The sequence below is a fragment of the Patagioenas fasciata genome, chromosome 21, assembly GCF_037038585.1.
Source record: "Patagioenas fasciata isolate bPatFas1 chromosome 21, bPatFas1.hap1, whole genome shotgun sequence".
Lineage (NCBI taxonomy): Eukaryota > Metazoa > Chordata > Aves > Columbiformes > Columbidae > Patagioenas > Patagioenas fasciata.
Window position 1 is genome coordinate 1,260,100 of NC_092540.1, and position 20,564 is coordinate 1,280,663.

A 20,564-nucleotide genomic window follows, 5' to 3' on the forward strand; every position below is an offset into this window, starting at 1 on the left:
CGCCGGGAGAGAAATACCAAGGCCTTAGATGGAAACATTCCCCTTGACAGCTCGCCTGGAGACTCCCTCTTTTTTTTTCCCTCTCCACCCCTCTGAAATTCCTGGGCTCTGCGCTTCTCTGTGCACTCTGTGCCCTCCGTGGCCCGGGGAAGCCCCAGGGGCAAGGGCAGATTCCTGAGCCCCTGACACGGGTGTGCAGGTGGCTTTGGGCACATGGATGTGTCCCGCTTGGGTGGCAGGAGCCGGGGGCTGCCCTGGCAGCGGGTTTTGGGGAGCAGCGTGTTTTGGGGAGCAGCACCACGGCTCACCGCATCCCCGGTGCTCCACGCCTCCGCAGCGCGCCCTCCTGCCTCCAGCCTCTTCCCTGCCTTTCGCTGGAGCTAATTGCTGCCTTGGGCATGCAAAAAACCCAACAGTTTTCCTACCTTTGTTAAGAGGAGGTGAAATACTCACACAAACGAAGCTGCGGCAGCTGTAATTAGCGGCTGATGGCAGCTGCTGGCGTTCCCTGCGGAGTGGCCTGCGCAGGGAGATGCACTTTTGGAGAAGGTCGCCTCTGTCTTTCACTTGTGCTTTCCCCGTGGCCTTGACCCCTGGTGACATCCCTGCTTTTGGTCCCCGCAGCCCAGCGGGAGGCAGGAGAGGAGGAGGAGGATGGTGTGAGGGTGTAACGCAGCTCGGGGCGGGATGGTGCTCTTTCTTCCTCGTCCATGGTCGCTTCAGCGCCGGTGTTCGTGTGCTGTGCACCCTGCGTGGGGACGAGCGTGCAAACCTGGCTGGGGGGTGGCAGCTTGTTTGGGGACATGAGCCCTGACCTGCGGCGGCGCTGGGCGCGGGTGCTGGCGGTGGCTGCGTGCGTGGAGCTCACCGCGTGGCCCTGCCGCGCTCTTGGCGCCCGAGCGAGCGGGGACGCGTGTGCCTCGGCGGAGGCGCGTGGGAGAAATACTACGGGCTCTGCCGCCCGTGGGCTGGTGCAATTCATGCTGCAGCAGCAGGGGAGGGTGGGGAGCTGGTGACGGTGACACCCTAGGGCCGGCAGCTCCTTCCCGCGCCTCCGACAACACGTGTCGCTCCACGGCAGGGACCGCGCGTGACAGCGTTACACGTTGCCTACGGTAACCGGGTGCTGTGTGTGTGTGTGTGTGTGTCCCCCTCCCACCCTGGCGTCACCTCCGGCGTCCCAGCGCGCAGACGGGGGGTGCGGAGGAGTCGGCACCGCGTGGGAGGTTGGGAATTTGGACTTGCGGCCGTGGGGCCGGTGGGTCCCCCCACGGGGGTGCGGGAGGAGGAGGGGCTGCTGTTCCCGGGTGCTGCCGCGGGGCAGCCGGTGGGGCAGTGCAGGAGAAGCCCTGAGCTCCTGCTGACCCCACAGCGAATTTCCACTGGAGTTGGTGTGTGAGCGGTGAGAACGGCGGATCCCGGGCTGCGGCGTCTCCCCTGCGCTGTGCACCGCGACTCGCTTTCCCTGGCTCCGTGTTGCTGCCACCGAGCCGTGCGAGGCCCCAGCACTTCCTGGGTGTTTGGCTGCTTCCATTTCCAGCTGCAATGCCCTGGGGGGCACGTTTAGTCCCCAGAGTCTTGCAAAATGAAGGCTGGGAGCTTCTTCTCCCGCTGCATTCCAAGGAAAATGAGAAGGTATTGCAGTGGTTGAGGTTTCTCTCATCCCAGGATTTTGGCTCGTGCGTTGACCCGTCCCCGTGTGCAGCGCCCTGGGTGCCGCGGCTGTGGGGCGCGTGTGGCTGGGGTTTCCCACTGGGGAGGGAAATGCCGCCGTCCCCTCCCCGGGGCGCAGCAAAGGAAGCGGATGCCGCGGTGGGAAGAGGCACCAGCGAGGAGGTAACGTCCTGTGGGTGACGCGGTGCCAGCCCAGGGGAGCCCCAGTGGGGGACCATGGCTGGTCCCTTCCTCTCCCGAAACACCCTTCGCCAGCAGCAGCGCTTAACACGGCTCTCGCGGTGATTTTCCTGGCAGGTGCAGCCACCCCCATGGCTTTTTGGCCGCCTCTCCCATCAGAGCATCGCAGCTCCCAGCAGTGCCGGGGTCCATGGGAGGAGAGCCAAGAGATCTGCAGCATCTCTCCCGGGGTGTTTTTGGATGAGCGGACAGGGAAAGGTGCTTCAGGGCCATTACTCTGCTTTAATTGGCTCCTTTGGCTTTCGGAGCCCTCGTGCCCGTGTAAGTCGGTCTGTCCGTGCGGCTGCGCTCCGTGCTTGGCGCCGCTTCTCCACTGGGGACCCAGCTCAGCTTCAGGTTTCCAAAGAGAACGAGAACGTCTGAAACCCAGGCCAGGGAGGGGAATTTCGGGGTTTGAGGTTTGGTGGTGTTTTTTTTTTTCCCTCCCCATTTGGCAACATAAACAGCGTCCCTGACAGCTTTACACTGAGTTTGCCATGGCAACCTACAGCAGCCGTGTGCTCCAACACCCCAGCCCGGAGCAGAAGAGGAGCCGGACCCGTCGGGTGCTGCCCGAGCGAGGGCTGGCGTGGGGTGGGGGTGGCGCCTGCCCCATTGCGGCCGGGCAGGCCTGGAAAAGGTGATAAACTTTGATCCAAATAACCTGAGGTTTGCTCAGTGGGCCTGATCCTGCCCGTCCGGGTTTGCGGTTCTGGGCAGGGCTGCGTGTTGCTTTTCTTTGCCACGGTGCTTTCTACCCTGGGTGCTGGAAGTTAAGCAGGAGCTTGGTTTTCTCCCTTTTTCATGGGTGAAATAACCCGTGAGCTCGGTCAGGGTTTGTTCCATGTCTGCTTATCGGCCGGGGTGCCCCCATTTGCCTGCGGGGTCTGGGCGGAGTGCGCTGAGCTGCTCAGGGATCAGAAGTGGCATCAGCAGGACGGCTCGTGGCTTGGCTGAAGGTGCCACATGTGACGTGTCCAGCTGGTTTTTCTTCTGTATTTTCCTTCTTGTCCCTCTCCGAGCAGCCCGCTCTCCTCTCCCCCCCCCTCAAACCCAGCGGGTCCCTCTCCTCGTGCCGGCAGCCGCTCCGCTGCCCGCGCTGGGGGTGCCGAGCGCCCCTGGGCTCCGTCGCTGGCCCGCGGCCGCTCTCCCCAGCCAGGACGGAGGTGTAATGGAGCCGTTTATTATTCCGGGCAGGTTTGTCTGCAGCACCGCATCGGCCTCGCCGCTCCTCGCCAGCGCTCCCTCCTTCCCGCAGCCTGCACGCTCCTTCCCCCGGCTGCCCCCCGCTCTCCGGGTCCAGGGGGTCCGTGTCCTTCCCCACCGCCACCCCCCAAACGCCTCTTTGCCTGCAGGGACCCTTGTCCTGCTCGGGGACGCGGTTTGGGATGTGCCAGAGCGCTGCTGGAGGATGGGGACGGATCCTGCCCAGCCTGTCCCGTGCCAGCACAGTGGGGCAGAGAGGGGCCAGGAGCGGGTCTGTGACCCCCGGGCTGGGGCTGCAGGAAGATGCTCCACGCAGGTGGCAGGAACCTTCCACGGTCCCTCCTGCGTCCCCAGGGCCAGCGCTGCGGGAGGGAAGGAGCCTCACGCCTGGGCACAGGCTGGGGATGATCGGTGCCCCGTGGGCTCCTTCAGGGGTAATTATGGGTTTGGCCATTACAGCATTAATTAACTGTCTTTCTCTTAACCTCTGAGCTCTCCTCAGAAGATGTTAGTTGCTATGAAAGAGGGGAAAATTAGTGTGTTGAGGTGGGGGGAATTATCCTCTTTTTCTCTTGATCAGCAGGAGTCTACTTAATTGGAGCTGCCGTCTCCTACCTCCCGCTGCTGGCAGCTTTCGTGCCTTTAAATGATGGATGAGCTCGGCTCCGCGAGGAGCTGTGGCGTGACCGGTCATGGGCAGGGATGCTGGTGCCCCAGCCGGGGCTGTGATCTCTGCTTTATGGGGCAGCAGCAACGCTCTGCACCGAGAGTGCAAATTTGGGTGCCCCAGGAGCAGCGGGGGGAGCCCGTCCCTGTGCTCCCGTCCCTGTGCTCCCGTCCCTGTGCTCCCGTCCCTGTGCTCCCGTCCCTGTGCTCCCGTCCCTGTGCTCCCGTCCCTGTGCTCCCGTCCCTGTGCTGCCTGCGGCTGCTGGATGGGACCCTCCTGTGCTGGTGGCATCACTGGTGTCCCTGGACTTCAGTTGGTGCCTGTTGCCTCCTGATAACGCCGAGAGCCGCCCTGGGTGCTGCTGGTGGGAGGGGAGCTGCTTGCAGGGGGGGGTTTGCTTTTTGGGGGTCTTGCTGCCCCAGGGGTTGTGAAGCTGGTGTGAGCAGGGCTGGAGCTGAGGCTGTTTGCTGTGGGGTGGTGCTGGGACGGCTCCGTGGTGACCTGGTGCCCGTCTGTCGGGTTGGCGAGGGCTCGTGCATCCCCTATGGGCCTGGGAAGCAGCAATAGGCGTTTTCCATCCTTCTGGTCTTGTCTGGCCACTCGCTATGCTGCCTCTGGACCTCCGTCTCGGTGCTAATGCTGCCTGAGTGGCCATTCCCCTTTTGTTATTCATTTAGATCGCTCTAGGAAAGACTTCATTTTCTCACCCTAAAGAGCCTCCCTTGCAGGCTCTTTGCCTCCGCAGCGCTGGAGGGGAGCGGGGAGCATCGCTGCTGGCAGCCAAGCTGGGTGGCACCTTGGCCAAGAGAAAACCCTTTCCCACTGGAAAACCCTTTCCCCGGGGGCCGTGCTGCTCCCTCGTGCCCGGCTGGCTCGGGGACGCTGCCCGTACCTGCGGCAGCGCGGTGAGCCGGCGCTCCGGCCGGGACCGCAGCCTGCCGAGGAAGCAGCTGTTTTCCGCTGCCGAGATGTATTTTTAAACTGAAGCGAACGGGAGCGTTTTTCTGGGCCGGGCAGCTGGGGTTGAGCGAAGAACCACCTGGACGCCCTTCCTGCCCGGCCCCGTGCGCTGCCGGAGCTGCGGCCGCCGGTTCCCCCCGCGGCACAGCCCCTGAAACACCCTGGGCTGTACCCAACCCGTCCGAGCTCCCTGCAGGGCCAACTTCTGCTCATCCAGGTTTTTTGGTCAGATCATGCTAATCCCCGGGGCTGGGTGAACAAGCTGGCGCCTCCAAACCCCATTATTTCTGGTGGGTGCTGGCTCTTGGGTGCACTGCTCCTGCTCGCCCGTCCCATGGGGTGTGTGTATTTATTAACAGGCCTCCTAATGCCGGTATTCTTGTTTCCCATCCTTGTTTTTGCAGCTCCAGTTGCTGTGGTATCCAGGGAGCCCTCCTCCTTCTGTGGGAGATGCACGCTGGTCGTTGCTAAGGTCGCCTCCGCGGTAACATGCACATCCTGTTTACACCTTTATCCGGAGAAGTTGGGCTTGGTTAGAGGCACCCGCTGCACCTGGGCAGTCCCTGGGGAAGGGACAGCGCCGAGCATCCCCCGCCGGACCCTCGAGGGAGGGCACTGAAGGAGCCGCCAGCCGGTGTCACCGTCACCGCACCAGCGAGATGACGAACAACGTGGCCGACCACCACCCCGCGAACTCGGTTGCCGAAGGCAACCATGAGGGGGACTTTGGTTGCTCCATGGTGGAGCTCAGGAACCTCATGGAGCTGAGGAGCGCCGAGGCGGTCGCCCGGCTCAATGACTCCTATGGCGGCGTGCAGAACGTCTGCAAGAGGTTGAAGACGTCGCCAGTGGAAGGTAAGTGACCGTCCTGTGGTCTGCGAGGTGGGACCGCCTGCTCGGGTCCGGCTGGAGCTGTGCGAGGTTCGTGCTGCTGGCTGGAGGGTGGCGGCTCAAATCGCCCTCCTGGCGGAACTCGGAGCCTGGTCCTGTGGTGTCCGTCGTGAGTCTTGTGGGAGATGGCTCCCTGCATCTCAGCAGAATGGTCATTTAGGGTAATGAAGGAGGAATAAAAAGAGAAGCAGCATCTTCCTGAGGGTTGCCCTGAGGCGCAGCCCTGCATCCCTTGGGAGGATGGAGCGAGGTGGGATGCGGGGCTGACTGGCCAGAAGAGGGGTGCATGGGGGTTCCTCTCCGCTGCCCCTGGTTAATGACTTACAGCGCTAATGACTTACAGCGCTAATGACAGGGCTGTGTGCTCTCCGGTGAGGGCGAGTGTAGAGGTTGGAGCGTGGCTGGGCACTGTGGAGCTCGTTTGCGGGGTGTCAGCATCTCGGTCAAGGGATGGGCAGCCAGGGGGTCGCTGCTGGGGACAAGGACGTACCTGTGGGCTCCCCGGATCCGTTGGGCTTCTCATAAGGACCTGGCTGGGTGCTTCTGAGCATCCCAGGGCTGAGCGGTGGCAGCGATGCCTGCCTGCGGGTGGCAGGTCAATGTTGGGAGGCTTTGGTGGCAGGATGTCCCCTCTCCTCCCTGTGGCCTGCGCTGGCACTTTGGGACCCTGGTATCGAGGGGAAAGTGCTGGGGCTCCCAGTGCTGCACCCCTTCCTTGGCACTCACAGGGGTGCGGGGGCTCAGAGCCCCTGCGTGCAGCCCCGAGCGTTTACCTGGGGCTGGGACGGCGCTGGCAGGATTTGGCTGTGCGCGGTGGGGACGTGGCTGCCCCCGGCCCTGCAAACTCGCGGGGTATTATTAGTGCCGTAAGCTGGGGATTAGCGTGTTTCCCAGCTGTGAGCGGGACCGGGAAGGGGAGACAATATCGGGATGTCATTAGAGAAGGGGGGGGAGTCCCGGTGGAAATACCAAGTCCAGGGCGCAAAACAATGTGCGTGGCCCTGCCAAACTGGGAGCGCGTTGTTCTGGGGGTGGGAGGAGAGGAAGGGGGGAGCGAACCCGAAAGGCTCTGCCTCGGGCTGAGGGTGAGGCGGGGGCTGTCCCGCCATCCCAAGCCGCTTCCAGCCTCTGGCTGATGTCGCCGTATCTCATGTCCCCAGCGTGTCCCTGCCTCACCCTCTTGCTCCTTTGCCTGTCCCAAACCCCATCCTATTGAGCCCAGATATCAAAAAAGGCTTTGGAGGAGCCACGTTTGCGCCGTCCCATGCCCCGTGGCAGCATCCCACGTGCGTCCCACAGCACACGCCGTGTCCACCCGGGCCCTGGCGCCGGTGTGAGTCATGCCGCGCTGCTTCGCCACATTTTCCATCCGTCCCGCCGCAGATGTGGGGCGGGAAGTGTTCCCGCGTGGGCTGGGAGATCCCGGGATCATCACGCCGGGTGGGGACGCCCGGGCTGCTCTGCCAGCGCGTCCCCTCCCTGCAGCCGCGGGGTGTTGTTGCAGCAGGAACGGGGGTGCATGGGGGGCAGAATGGGATTCATCCTGCTGCGTCCCCCCAGCTGGGATGCAATGGAGCTGGTGGGGAGGCCTCAGTCCCCCGGGGGGGCAGTGCTGCCAGGCTGCTCCAGGCACCGCGCAATGTCCGGTGCATCCTGGTGCATCGCGGGAGCTGGCAGCAGCCCCACGGCGTCTTAAGGTGGAGAGGGTGGGGGGTCGCTGTGGGGCTCGGTTACTGCGGTGCTGGGCAGGGGAGGCCACTCTCACCTTGCACCCCATCAGCTTTTTAATGGCTTTAATGCAGGGGATGACTGGGGTGTGGGATGAATTGTCACCTGCTGTCGCTGGCCCCTGCCCTGGCATGGGAAGGCTGCTGTGCTTGCAGTCCCCGCCACCTTGGGGCAGGGGCTCCCCCTTTTGCTCCCCCTCTCCGAGGCTGCTGCGTGCAGCTGGGGGGAGCAGCAGCCCAGCTCGGGGGTGTCCTGCCCCTCTCCTTGCTCCCACCTCCCCCTGTTTTCCACAGGAGCAGCCCCGTGTGCCCCCCCAGCTCCCCACTGTCCCAGACCCCGCGGCACGTCCGTGGGGCTCGGCCGAGCTCGGAGACGCTCCCGCTGCGCCCAGTGGCTCTGAGCGGCGGCGGCTCCTCCGAGCTGGCAGGAGCAGAGGGATCAGGTGGCTCCGGCAGCTCCGAGCGCCGCTCACGGTGCCAGATTTACGGCTAATTTGATGCAGCATGTAAACAAGCCGGCCAGTGCCAACTGGCATTAACTGGCACTCGGGCGCTTCGCGAGGCTGCGGCAGCGGGGAGAGGCGGCTCGGCGTGCGCGCTGTCCCCTGCCCCGAGGTGACAGGAGCAAAGCCTCGGCTGCTCCTCGCCTGCACCTCGTGCACCCCCTGGAGCTGCTCCTTCCGGAGCTCCCGTGGGTGCTGGTGGGGGTTGCGGGGCAGCTGGGGGGGGTTTCCTCATCTCCATCTCTCCCCACTCCAGGCCTGTCCGGGAACCCGACCGACCTGGAGAAGAGGCGGCAGGTCTTCGGCCAGAACTTTATTCCTCCCAAAAAGGCCAAGACGTTCCTGCAGTTAGTGTGGGAGGCGCTCCAGGACGTCACGCTGATCATCTTGGAAATCGCAGCCATAATCTCCCTGGGCCTGTCCTTCTATCACCCTCCGGGCGGTGACAATGAACGTGAGTCCCTGTGGTCCCCGCGGCGTGGTGGGGTGCTCGGTGGGGACTCTGCAGGAGCCTTTGGGACAGGTGCTGTCTCCAGAAGGTCACCCCCTTTGTCCCTCCACCCTGGAGCAGATGAGCTCACCCATCAGGTGGTGGTTTCTCCCCATCCTTGGGGTCCTTGGCATGGTGCCACCCATCCCTAGGGACCTGCGCCGGTGGCCATGTCTGGACACAGTTGTCACCACGATGTGACTCAGAGCTGCTCTTTCGGCTCCCCCAAAAGATGCTCGGAGACCAAGGGGCGTCACCCACTGTGTGACTGAGCGAGGGCGTTGGGCGAGTGTCCCCTCCATGTCCCCGAGTCGCTGGAGGCGCAGGGAGACGGTGACTCACGGGAGGGTCACGCAGCGCAGGGCGGGCCGGGTGCTGCAACTGGAAATAGAAACCAGTTGTCCCAGCTCCCACCCCGGCTCCCTCAGCCCAACCTCTGCCAAAAATGAAAAGTGAAAAAAGCCTCCGGGGATGTAGAAACGCTCCTGAGAGCAGGGGAAGCCCTTGGACCAGCCCAGGGAGCAGTAACTGTCTTCCAGGCTCTGCTCTGTGTGTGTCACTTGGGGAAAGCGGGTGTCTCTGTGCGAACGAGGTTTTCCGTCTGACCGCAGTGTGCGGCCAGTCGACGGGCGGCGTGGAGGACGAGGGCGAGTCCCAGGCCGGCTGGATCGAGGGGGCGGCGATCTTGTTTTCGGTGATCATCGTGGTGCTGGTGACCGCCTTCAATGACTGGAGCAAGGAGAAGCAATTCCGGGGCCTCCAGAGCCGCATCGAGCAGGAGCAGAAGTTCACGGTCATCCGCAAAGGGCAGGTGATCCAGATCCCGGTGGCTGAGATCGTGGTGGGAGACATCGCGCAGATCAAGTACGGTGAGTGCAGGTGGCGGTGGTTGGGTGTCACACAGTCACAGATGGTTTGGGGTGGAGGGACCTCCCCAGCTCCCCCAGTGCCCCCCTTGCCATGACAGGGACATCTTCACCAGCTCAGGTTGCTCAGAGCCCGTCCAGCCTGGCCTGGGATGTCTCCAGGGATGGTTCATCCACCACCTCTCTGGGAACCTGGGCCAGGCTCTCACCACCCTTAAGGCAACAATTCCTTCCTCACGTCCAGCCTGAATCTCCCTCCTTTACTGGGAGATGCTCCCGTGCCGGTGCTGGATCCGCGCTCCCCTTGCTGCTCGCCAGCCCGGAGCTGGAGCTCTGCGCAGCTTTGTGTTGCTTTAGCAACCTGCTGGTCTCAAAAATGACTCATTTTCACAACCATCTCCTTGTTGGTGAACACCTCCTCAGCAAGGAGACGTCGCCGTTGGGTGAAGTAGGTCCTGCTCCTTGTTTACTGGGCGGGCTGCTCCCATCAGGAAGGAGGTTGATTCAGCACAGGTGGTTTTCACACAGGGCTTTTTCTGCCTGGGTGGGTGATGGGGTGGTGTAACGGTTTGGATATATTGGGAGCCTTTGAGAAGGACCTGGTGTTGATTCAGTAAAACCAGGTAAGGGGAAGCACTGTCTGAGAAAAAGGCCTTAAAAAATGTATTTGTACACCAGTGAAGATTTTGGAGCTATTTGATATCATTTTTAATACCCATCTGTTGCGGCTTCTCCCTCTGGATTTGGTCTGAGACTGAGTTTTGGGTCATTTTACTGGCACACGAAGCCGCCTCCGGTGCCGGGGCTGACCCTGGACCTCGCTCCTGTCGCAGGTGATCTCCTGCCAGCAGACGGGATCCTGATCCAGGGCAACGACCTGAAAATAGATGAGAGCTCGCTGACCGGGGAGTCAGACCAAGTCAAGAAATCGCTGGAGAAAGACCCCATGCTGCTGTCGGGTGAGGATCCCGGGCTGGGTTTGGGAGAGGGGGCTGCTCCAGGGTGCCGTGTTGGGGACGGGATGGGACCCGCGTGTCCCGTCTCACCGTGGCCGCCCCGCTGTGCCAGGTACCCACGTGATGGAGGGATCCGGCAGGATGGTGGTGACAGCCGTGGGCATCAACTCCCAGACCGGAATCATCTTCACCCTCTTGGGTGCAGGAGAAGGAGATGAGGAAAAGAAGGTGAAGAAAGGTAAGGAGATTTATCAAACTTGCTTTTTGCCTTTCTCCCTTTCCTGGGAAGCATCTACCACTGCGCAAGCTACACCCACACGTGTGGGACGCGGTTAGTGCCCGTGACGCAGGCAGGTACGGTGAGCTCTGGGGGGGATCCCTCCCCGCTGCCCCCCAGCAGTGTGGGGACGGTGCTGCGTGGTGGCTGGAGGTGACAGACGCTGCCGGAGCAGCACGTGGCCCTTCGGAGCAGGGCTGTCCCCGGGCTGTCCCACCAGCCGCACGGTGAGCGGGGGTCCGTGTGCTCAGCCCCCCACCCTTTCTCTCTTTGAACAGGTAAAAAAACCGGAGCCCCCGAAAATCGCAACAAAGGTAACCAGCCTCTCCATCCTTTGAACCAGCACCACACTAACTACCGAGCATTCCTCCTTCCTTCCTTCTTCTCATCAGTCTGTGCTCTTTGCTGCTCCGGCGGGACTCTCGCCTCGTTGTCCTGGGAGAGGGTGCAATGGTCCCGTGGCCAGTGGCCCCGGCCCCACCGCGGGTGTGCGGAGCTGGGATGGGGCTGGCTGGTGTCCCTGCATGGGGCAGAGCCTTTGTGCAGGGAGGACAGGGCTCTTCCAGCAGCCTGGAGCTCTGCCAGAGCATCCCTGTCTTGGGACGAGCTGCATCCGTGCTGACACGAGCCACAGCTGTGACCTGGTGGCTCTGAAGCCCTCGTCCCCACCAGGAACTGCCCGTTTGCAGGGTTTGTTTGGGCACGGCTGGGGGAGAGATGTGGGTCCCCTCCTGCTGTTTCTGTGCTGAAATGTCCCCTGGGGCTTGGCCAACGTGACAGTTGCACCCTCTCCTCCCATGGCCTCGACTCCGTGAGCGTCTCCTCGCCAGTGTTTCTCACCCTGTTCTTTGCAGGCTGTGGAGGAAGCCCATTTCTGCACCGCTCTCTCCACCTCTCTCTCTCTCTTTCTCTCTCCTCTCAGCAGTTTGAGTTTCCCTCCTTCCCGTCAGACTGTGTCCGGGTGCTTGTTTTGTCCGTGTTGGCTCTGTTGTAACCGTGGAGGTGTCCGATGTGGAGCTGCTGTGAGCTCTAGGGTGTCTCGAGCCATTGAGTGGAGTCAGCCAGGAGGGGACAGGTCCTGGGGTGTCCCTGGGCAGCTTTGGGGCCACTGCTGCTTCTCCAGCCCTGACGGCTGCAGAGGAGCCTCCTGGGGGGGTTCCCCACCCTCTCCAAAACTTCCAGCTGCCCTGGGTCTCCCTGGTGCAGACCTTCAGCTGGGCTAGACCAGCTATAGCGACTGAAAGCCTGGTGCTAAAACCAGGGTGGACGGCTCAGGGCTGGGATTCAAGGAGCTGGCTCATCCCTCTTCAATCTCCATCTGAATTTCTAACCGTCCCCCTCCATCTCACCCCCTCAGCCACTCCCCTGGCCAGCGATTCCTGCCGAGCCGCCCACAGGGAGTTGTGGAGGCACCAGGGGGACCGGGGATGCTCACTGGGGACCGGGGGGACTGGAGCATCTCTGGGTTCAGCCTACAGTGCTCCCCATCTGCTGCAGGGTGTCAAACAGCCCATGGGGAGGCTGGAGGTGACCTGTCCCCACCCCAGAGCCAGGCCAGGGCGTTTCTTGCAGGGCTGTGACCAGGGGTCGCATCACCAGTGTCAGCTCTGAGGATCCTGTATCCGTGGGGCTGGGGTAGAGGGCAGAAAGCTGCCCCGTAGAGAGGTGGCAGGGCAGGGACACGAGGTTTCCATGTGCTCAGACGCGTGTGTCGTCGGGAATGGTTCTTGTTCTGGGATTTCTCTCTCTCTCCCACCACCATCTCTCTCAGTGGTCTCCTACAGGTTTTCCCGGTCTCTCCTATTCACACGTGGTGTCTTGTTTTGCCCTGGGCTGTAGCTAAAACTCAGGATGGTGTGGCCTTAGAGATCCAGCCCCTGAAGAGCCAGGAGGGGGTGGAAAATGAGGAGAAAGAGAAGAAGAAGGTGAAGGTCCCCAAGAAGGAGAAGTCTGTGCTGCAGGGGAAGCTCACGCGCCTGGCGGTGCAGATCGGGAAGGCGGGTGAGTGGCCTCCGGCACGAGATGTCACCCAGCGGCACGGGGAGAAGGGACTGTCCCCTTCCCCTGCGTCCCCTCACCTGCCGCTCTGTCCCGTCTCCCAGGGCTGATCATGTCGGCCATCACGGTCATCATCTTGGTGCTGTACTTCGTGATCGACACGTTTGGGGTGCAGGGGCGGCCCTGGCTGGCGGAGTGCACCCCCATTTACATCCAGTACTTCGTCAAGTTCTTCATCATCGGTGTCACCGTGTTGGTGGTGGCTGTGCCCGAGGGGCTCCCGCTGGCTGTCACCATCTCCCTGGCCTATTCTGTGAAGGTGAGGCCACGACGCAGCGAGGTCACAGGGGACAGGATGGGGAAGTTCAGGCTTTTGGTTCTGACTCTCCTGCTCGTGGTGCCTGTTGCAGAAAATGATGAAGGACAACAACCTTGTGAGACACTTGGATGCGTGCGAGACCATGGGCAACGCCACTGCCATCTGCTCGGACAAGACGGGCACGCTCACCATGAACCGCATGACCGTGGTGCAGGCCTACGTGGGGGACACCCACTACCGCCAGATCCCCGACCCCGAAGCCATCCTGCCCAAGGTCCTGGACCTCATCGTCAATGGCGTTGCCATCAACTCAGCCTACACATCCAAGATCCTGGTGAGCTGGAGGGCCACAACCTCCTTTCTTCTGGCCTCCCCGCTGCCGGCCATCCCTGCAGCTCCCATCCTGAGGTTGAGCATCACTTTTCCTTTCCCTCCTTCCCCTGCAGCCACCCGAGAAGGAAGGGGGGCTTCCCCGGCAAGTGGGGAACAAGACGGAGTGCGCCCTGCTGGGCTTCGTGCTGGACCTGAAGCAGGATTACCAGGCTGTGCGCAACGAGGTGCCGGAGGAGAAGCTCTACAAGGTCTACACCTTCAACTCGGTGCGCAAGTCCATGAGCACGGTGGTGAAGAACGGCAACGGCGGCTTCCGCATGTACAGCAAGGGAGCCTCCGAGATCATCCTCCGCAAGTAACTGTCCTCCCTTGCTGCGTGGTCCCCTCCCCGTCCCCTGGGCTTTGGGCTCTCCGTGCACCGCGGAGCTGTTCTGGGGGCTGTGGGGTGAAGGGTGCCCAGCCGCTGTGGAGCGGGGAGGTGAAATCAGGAGGTGCTGCCATGCAAGGTGTTGAACTCTCTTAGATTGGCTGTAGGGAGCTGGGGAGGGGGCTGTTTTGGGGCTGGGGAGTGGGTCGCTGAGCTGACAGCGTGTGCCACCAACCATCTCCCTCACCCTCCATCCCGGTCCTCCGTTAGGTGCACCAGGATCCTGGACAAGAATGGAGACCCTCGGGTGTTCAAGGTGAAGGACCGGGATGAGATGGTGAAGAAGGTGATAGAGCCCATGGCCTGCCACGGCCTGCGCACCATCTGCCTGGCCTTCCGCGACTTCCCCGCCAGCGCCGAGCCCGACTGGGACAGCGAGAACGAGATCCTGTCCGACCTGACCTGCATCGCCGTGGTGGGCATCGAGGACCCTGTGCGGCCAGAGGTAGCGAACCCCACGCCGTCCCCAGCCCCGTGCCTGCGCCAGGAGCCCCTTTTCCTGCTGCTCAGGACCACGAGCCCCTTATGAAAGCGGAGCAGCTCCTCTGTCCACCCCTGCAGTGCCCTGCGCTGCCAGCTCCCTGCTGCGGGCACTTCTTTCCTATACCCGGACAAAATGACCTGGTGTTGGGGCATTTCCACCCAAACTTTCCACCAGCTGCTACAGGGGGCTGTGCACAAGCCAGACCGGTTCCACGTGCGGTTGAAAGGTGGTTGGAGACACCACGTAAGGGTGCAGAACCGGGGTGCCCTGTCTGCACCCCAACTCTGTCCTTGTCCCCCAGGTGCCGGATGCCATCCTGAAGTGCCAGCGGGCAGGGATCACTGTCCGGATGGTGACGGGGGACAACATCAACACCGCCCGCGCCATCGCCACCAAGTGTGGCATCCTGCTGCCCGGGGAGGACTTCTTGTGCCTGGAGGGGAAGGAGTTCAACCGGCTCATCCGCAATGAGAAGGGAGAGGTGGGGGAACAGCCCGAGTCCCGCTCTGCTCTCCAATAGCCCCAGCGCTGCCAGGCGCTGAATCCCGCTGGGTTTTCCTTGGATAAACGCAGCTGGTCCCTCTGCTTGCTGGGATCCTCAGCCAGAGCAGCCGCAGGGGTGTGCGGGTGTTTGGAGGCCAAGGCGCTGTCCTGTCCCGCTGGGGTTGCTCTCCGCTGGGGCAGAAGGTTTTTGGGGGTCCCATCTCTCTCTCACGCGTGTTTTGTCTCGCAGGTGGAGCAGGAGCAGCTGGATAAGGTCTGGCCCAAGCTGCGGGTGCTGGCGCGCTCCTCCCCGACGGATAAGCACACGCTGGTGAAAGGTGGGTGCCCCCCAGCTCTGCGCCTGCCGCATCTCACCGGTGTCTCGTTCTGCTCTGCCCGGCTGCCTTCACAGCGTAATTCCTGCTGCGAGCCTGCCCATGGGGGTTATTCTCTCTGAAATGCTCGTCTCTGTTTCAGGAATTATCGACAGCGCCGTTGGTGACCAGAGGCAGGTGGTGGCGGTGACCGGGGACGGGACCAACGATGGCCCGGCTCTGAAGAAGGCCGACGTTGGCTTTGCCATGGTACCAGGCTGTGGGCTTTCCCTGGGGGTAGCTTTTGCTCTCTGGGGTGGGAAACTAACGGCACACTTGGCTGTTCTCAACACTTAAAGTATTTCTATCTGAGATGGATCTTGCAAATCCCAAGGGAGCTTCTCCAGGAAAGCACCAGGGACCCAGCTCCTTTCAGGCATCACTTCGGTGCCTTTAATTACTGCAAAGCGAGCGCCTCTGTGTGCCAGCGGTGGGAACCGCAGAGAGCCCAGCTCCTGCAGAGCAAACCGCGTCCTCCTGGGGTGCTGCAGGTGTTGCTGGGGGGGCTGTGGGGCTGCCATCCACTTCACATGGGGTAGAAGGCACCAGGAAGGCACCGGGGCTTCACGATGCCAAATGCTTTCCTCTTATTTAGAGGTCACAACTCTTCCTTGCAGCAGAGATGCCCGGGCAGGGATGCCCGTGTTTCCTGGTATAAGAAGGGCTCTGTGTTTATAAGCTGTTTCCCAGCTTTGCTGCACTATGGTCCCTTCTTGGCACTTGGTGACAGGCTGTAAAGCTGCTGGTGGCTCAGAGCTGTGCTCCAGAGCCCACCCGGGGTCTGTCCTTGAAATCTTCACTGTTCTGGAGCCTCCACTCGCTTGGGTGCATTGGTGCACCCACAGCAGCACTCGCCATCCAACGCAGGGCTGGCTCCGGGGGATTTTTTCTCTCGACGCTGTTTCTGGGCAGCCAGCAAGCGTGGAGCTCACCCCGTGACTCACCCCATCGCTTTCTCCCTGCTCCTCAAGGGCATCGCGGGCACGGACGTGGCGAAGGAGGCTTCGGACATCATCCTGACGGACGACAACTTCACCAGCATCGTCAAGGCGGTGATGTGGGGACGCAACGTCTACGACAGCATCTCCAAGTTCCTGCAGTTCCAGCTGACCGTGAACGTCGTGGCCGTCATCGTGGCCTTCACGGGCGCCTGCATCACGCAGGTGCGGGGCCGTGGGGCTTGCTGGGGGGAGAAGGGAGCTCCCGCGGGATGAGGAGTGACGAGAAGGGCAGTTTCAATGGCACAATGTGGGTTTTTTCCCCTCTCTCTGCAGGACTCTCCCCTGAAGGCTGTGCAGATGCTGTGGGTGAACCTGATCATGGACACCTTTGCCTCCTTGGCCCTGGCCACGGAGCCCCCGTCCGAGTCCCTGCTGCTGCGCAAGCCCTACGGCCGCAACAAGCCGCTCATCTCGCGCACCATGATGAAGAACATCCTGGGGCACGCCGTGTACCAGCTCACCATCATCTTCACGCTGCTTTTTGCAGGTGAACTCTCCGGCCTCAGGGAATGGTGGGGGAAGAGGAAAGGGGCAGAGTCCAAGCCCCATTCCTCACCAATATTGGGGACCCCCATTGGCCAGGACAGAGCTTATTTAGTCCTGGATGGGAAGTGGAGGGGTGTTAAGGGAGAGGATTTACGCTCAGGGTGCGGGGCTGCTCCGGACCCCTCTGGGTGCAGAGGCCGTTTTAGCCAGGGCAGCAGCTTTTCAACATCTTTAGGGAAATAAGGGTTCAGTGGGGTTAGCATGGGGACTCCAGCTGGGTCAAGGGAGCTTCAGCAAGAACCTGGGATCCTAATTGCACCTCCAGCAGCGCAAAGCAGAAACGAGGAGTGGGATCTCATTTTCCCTTCCCCATCCCCTCCCCAAAACGCCTGGTCTGCTTAGGGGAGAAGTTTTTTGACATCGACAGCGGCCGAAACGCTCCGCTGCACTCCCCGCCCACCGAGCACTACACCATCGTCTTCAACACCTTCGTCATGATGCAGCTGTTCAATGAGATCAACGCGCGCAAGATCCACGGGGAGAGGAACGTCTTCGAGTCCATTTACCGCAACCCCATCTTCTGCACGGTGGTGCTGGGGACGTTTGCAGCTCAGGTGAGGCTGCGGGGACAAGCTGGTGGGGCTGGGAGGGGACCGTGCTGCAGGTGGGACCTGTATCCGCTGCAGTCACTGCCCACAGCTCTGTCCTGTGTCCTTGTTCGTCTCCAGCAGCTTCTTGGTGATGCAAAACCTGAATATTGGGGTGTAGAGTATGTGAAGAGATGCCAGAGCGGGCCAGCCAGCGCACCTCTGGTGTCCTGGGCAGTTCCTGGCCTGGATGTGGGGTCCTGCTCCTCTGTGATCCCAGGGAAGGGAGGAAAAGACGTGTGGCCAGCGGAGATGTCTTCATTCCGTGGCTGTGCAGCCCATGGAGCTCCCCTTGGGTGACTCGTTCTCTCCTGTGCTCTAGATCATCATCGTGGAGTTTGGTGGGAAGCCCTTCAGCTGCTCCGGGCTCACCCTCAGCCAGTGGTTCTGGTGTATTTTTATTGGAGTGGGGGAGCTCCTCTGGGGCCAGGTAAGAGCCAGTCTGAAAACAATAGTATTTGCTTCCACACCGCAGCCCTTCCCTTCCCACTCCCTCGCTGCCCATCTTCTCCCCCAGTCTTTATTCCAGGCAGCTCTGGAAGGGGGTGATGCCCCATCGTGGCACCACAGCACCGGTGAGAGCCGGAGCTCCCTGAGTGACCGGTTCCCACCCTGCTTGCAGTGGGGCACATCCACAGAATGACTTGGGTTGAGAGAGACCCTCAAGATCATCGAATCCAACCGTTAACCCAACCCATGTCCTGAGAACCTCATGTCCGTCTGTCCAACCCTCCAGGGATGGTGACTCCAGCACTGCCCTGGGCAGCCTGTTCCAATGCCCCAGAGCCCTTTGGGGAAGAAATTGTTCCTAAATCCAACCTCAACCTCCCTGGTGCAACTTGAGGCCGTTTCCTCTGCTCCTGGCGCTTGTTCCTGGGGAGCAGAGCCCGACCCCCCTGGCTCCAAGCTCCTTTCAGGCAGTTCAGAGATCAGAAGGTCTCCCCTCAGCTCCTGTTCTCCAGCTGAACCCCCCAGGTCCCTCAGCCGCTCCCATCACACTTGTGCTCCAGCCCCTCACCAGCTCCATTCCCTTCTCTGCACTCTCTCATGGGTGCTGTGTCTCGCCTGCACCCTGGCATCTCTCATCCAAGCTCATTGCAGGGATGCTCTGGTGGTGGCTCCGTGCTGCTGCAGCCCATGGGCTAAGGAGCCGCTCTCTCCCCACCTCTCCCCAGCTGATCTGCACTGTCCCAACCAGCCGCCTGAAGTTCCTGAAGGAAGCTGGACACGGCATCACCAAGGAGGAGATCCCAGAGGAGGAGCTGCCTGAAGATGTGGACGAGATTGACCACGCGGAGATGGAGCTGCGGCGCGGGCAGATCCTCTGGTTCCGGGGTCTCAACAGGATACAGACACAGGTACCGTGGGGCGGCGGGTCCAGGGGGGCTCTTCCTTCTCTCTCTCTTTCTTTCTCTTTCTTTCTCTCCAGGGGCTCTGTGTGGAAAGAGGCGACGGCCGCTGCTCGGAGGATGCCATCGCCTCCTGGGCTAGACTTCTCCCACCACCTGTGCCTTTGGTTGGGGAACCAGGACAGCCTGGTTGTTGGGGACGGCTCGGGCTGTGGAGGCTCACCGGGCCGTTGTGGCGCAGGGCAGTGTCCCGCGGGCAGGGGGCTGGATGTGCTGCCCACGGGCCCCTCGCACAGCAGAGGAGGGGGCTCAGGAGCTGCCCTACGTGTGGGACTGTGGAAGCTGCTCCTGGTCAGTGCTGGGACGCTGCTCCCAGGGATCTGCCAGCAACAGACCCTCCTGGTCTCCCCCTGGCTGCTCTGTCCTCCCCCATGGCCCTTTGGCCAAGGGCTCTTGCCACCCCTCCCTGCCAGCTCTCTGGAGCTCTTGTCCCTGCAGCACAGAAGGGGGGGAGAATCAATCTCTCTATACGGTTTTTCCATATGTTTCTCTCTGACTCAGTTTTTCCTGTAAGGGTGTTTTTTTTCCCCCAGACTGCTGGCTGGGCAGGGCAGGGCGAGCTCCCTGCACCAGGTCCCTGTCCCTCGGCTTTCCCCGAGGCCAGGGCAGAGCTGCCCCGTGGAGGGGACACTGTGAGTCCCCACTGGCTCCTGGCCCCCAGGGCTGCTGTGTTACCTCACATTCCTCTTCCTCTGGGGCGAGCACAGCAGCCGTGTTGTGCCCTGTTAACTTTACTTCTCCTCTGTGAGATGCTGCCTTGATGGTTTCAAGGTGAGGTTCAGCCTTGATCCCCACCAGCTGGGAGTGGTGGGGGGCCCAGGGCAGCGCTGCCCGCTGGGGGTGCTGAGCTGCCAGCTCATTCACAGGAAAGATGCCCTGGGAGCATCGGGCTGGTTCGGGAGCATTGGGCCGCTTGGGAAGCGGTCCAGATGTGTTGCATGCTTGGTAGATACGAACGGCTGCAGTACCGGTGAGCAGGTGTGCAGCCGGAGCCTTCGAGGTGTCTCCGTGCAGCTGCTGGGGACCTGGGCTGGAACCAGCTCTTGCAACATGCAAAATGCTCCTGGACGTTGGGATGCCCTGGAGCCTGGCTGGTGGCTCCTTTCCTGGCTGCGGTGCTCTGCACATCGAGCAGAGCAGCCGGCAGGTCCAGCCCGAGTGTTTTCTGGATTTCTGTCCCGAATCAATGTGTTTGAAGCGAGAGCCAAGGACTCTTCCCCACGTGGGGAAAAGATAGTCCCTCCATGGTGGGAGATGGAGCTGCAGCGTGTGAAATACCTGCAGGGTGAGCAGAGCTGCCGGCGGGTCTGGAGGGGTGTCCCAGGGCTGTGTGCTCTGCCGGTGATGGGGACAGGGACAGGGAAGCCACAGTGACTTGTGGCTGCTGCCCGGGTGCTCCGGCCTCGCTGTGCATCCGCAGGGGCCAGTGGCCCATCGCCAAGGGGCTTCCTGGCTGCATCCCTGCCAGCTCTGCTCCCCAGCCCTGCGCAGAGCCCGCGAGGGGCAAAACCTCCTCCAGCCCCCAGCTGCTGCGGGAGCTGCGGCTCCGCGCTGTGTCCCAGCGCTCGCCCCCTCGACCGTACATCCTGGGAGGCTGAGACACCAGAAACCCTTTCCCAGTGCAGTTTTCTGGACCACCGGCTTCCAGCTCGCACCTCTGCCCAGCCTCTCTCTCTCTGCTCCTCCTGCAGATTGTCGGATAACCTGAGGTGTTTCCTCTGTCGCTCCCTCCCAGCGCAAATCTCTTTCTTGGTGGTGGGACGGTCCCTGCCCTCTCGTTCCTTCGAGACGTGGGGAGCACAGGGTGGGGGGCGCTCTCCTCCCCACCTCTCCGTCCTCCTCCTTCCTTCCTGTCTGTGTGTCTGCCCGCCCTCCCTGCTCCCTCGTCCCCATCCCCTCTCCCTGTCTCTGGCCGGGGCGACGCTATCTCACTCTCTGGTTCTTTGCAGATGGACGTAGTTTACACATTCCAGACCGGCGCCTCCTCTTTGCAGGGAGCCCTCAGGAGACAGCCTTCCATCGTGAGCCAGCACCACGATGTAAAAAATGTTTCTAGCCCAACCCATGTAGCTCTTTCCTCCGTCAATTCCACTCCCACCACTTCTGCTGTTGCTGCTGCTGCTGCATCTCCTCCTGCGGGCAGTGAGTGATAGTCTATTACAATGCA

General features: G+C 61.9%; 1 protein-coding gene across 6 annotated transcripts in view; it reads left to right on the top strand.

The window, feature by feature from the left end:
- The window catches only part of ATP2B4 (ATPase plasma membrane Ca2+ transporting 4), a 41,460-nt gene that overhangs the window by 11,258 nt on the left and 9,638 nt on the right, over positions 1 to 20,564 (top strand). For 3 of the 6 annotated variants that reach the window (XM_065854281.2, XM_065854286.2, XM_065854282.2), the window contains exons 2-21: positions 5,131 to 5,581; positions 8,104 to 8,301; positions 8,949 to 9,206; positions 10,037 to 10,162; positions 10,272 to 10,397; positions 10,715 to 10,750; positions 12,276 to 12,437; positions 12,539 to 12,753; positions 12,845 to 13,087; positions 13,200 to 13,441; positions 13,724 to 13,958; positions 14,299 to 14,478; positions 14,731 to 14,818; positions 14,958 to 15,064; positions 15,826 to 16,017; positions 16,129 to 16,342; positions 16,744 to 16,955; positions 17,311 to 17,418; positions 18,164 to 18,346; positions 20,347 to 20,436. In XM_065854281.2, the coding sequence (XP_065710353.1) occupies positions 5,386 to 5,581; positions 8,104 to 8,301; positions 8,949 to 9,206; positions 10,037 to 10,162; positions 10,272 to 10,397; positions 10,715 to 10,750; positions 12,276 to 12,437; positions 12,539 to 12,753; positions 12,845 to 13,087; positions 13,200 to 13,441; positions 13,724 to 13,958; positions 14,299 to 14,478; positions 14,731 to 14,818; positions 14,958 to 15,064; positions 15,826 to 16,017; positions 16,129 to 16,342; positions 16,744 to 16,955; positions 17,311 to 17,418; positions 18,164 to 18,346; positions 20,347 to 20,436 (3,411 nt within the window). In that variant the 5' untranslated portion in view covers positions 5,131 to 5,385. Of the gene's footprint in view, positions 1 to 5,130; positions 5,582 to 8,103; positions 8,302 to 8,948; positions 9,207 to 10,036; positions 10,163 to 10,271; positions 10,398 to 10,714; positions 10,751 to 12,275; positions 12,438 to 12,538; positions 12,754 to 12,844; positions 13,088 to 13,199; positions 13,442 to 13,723; positions 13,959 to 14,298; positions 14,479 to 14,730; positions 14,819 to 14,957; positions 15,065 to 15,825; positions 16,018 to 16,128; positions 16,343 to 16,743; positions 16,956 to 17,310; positions 17,419 to 18,163; positions 18,347 to 20,346; positions 20,540 to 20,564 lie in introns of all 6 variants that reach the window. The other 3 variants (XM_065854285.2, XM_071817637.1, XM_065854284.2) reach the window with 2 other exon arrangements.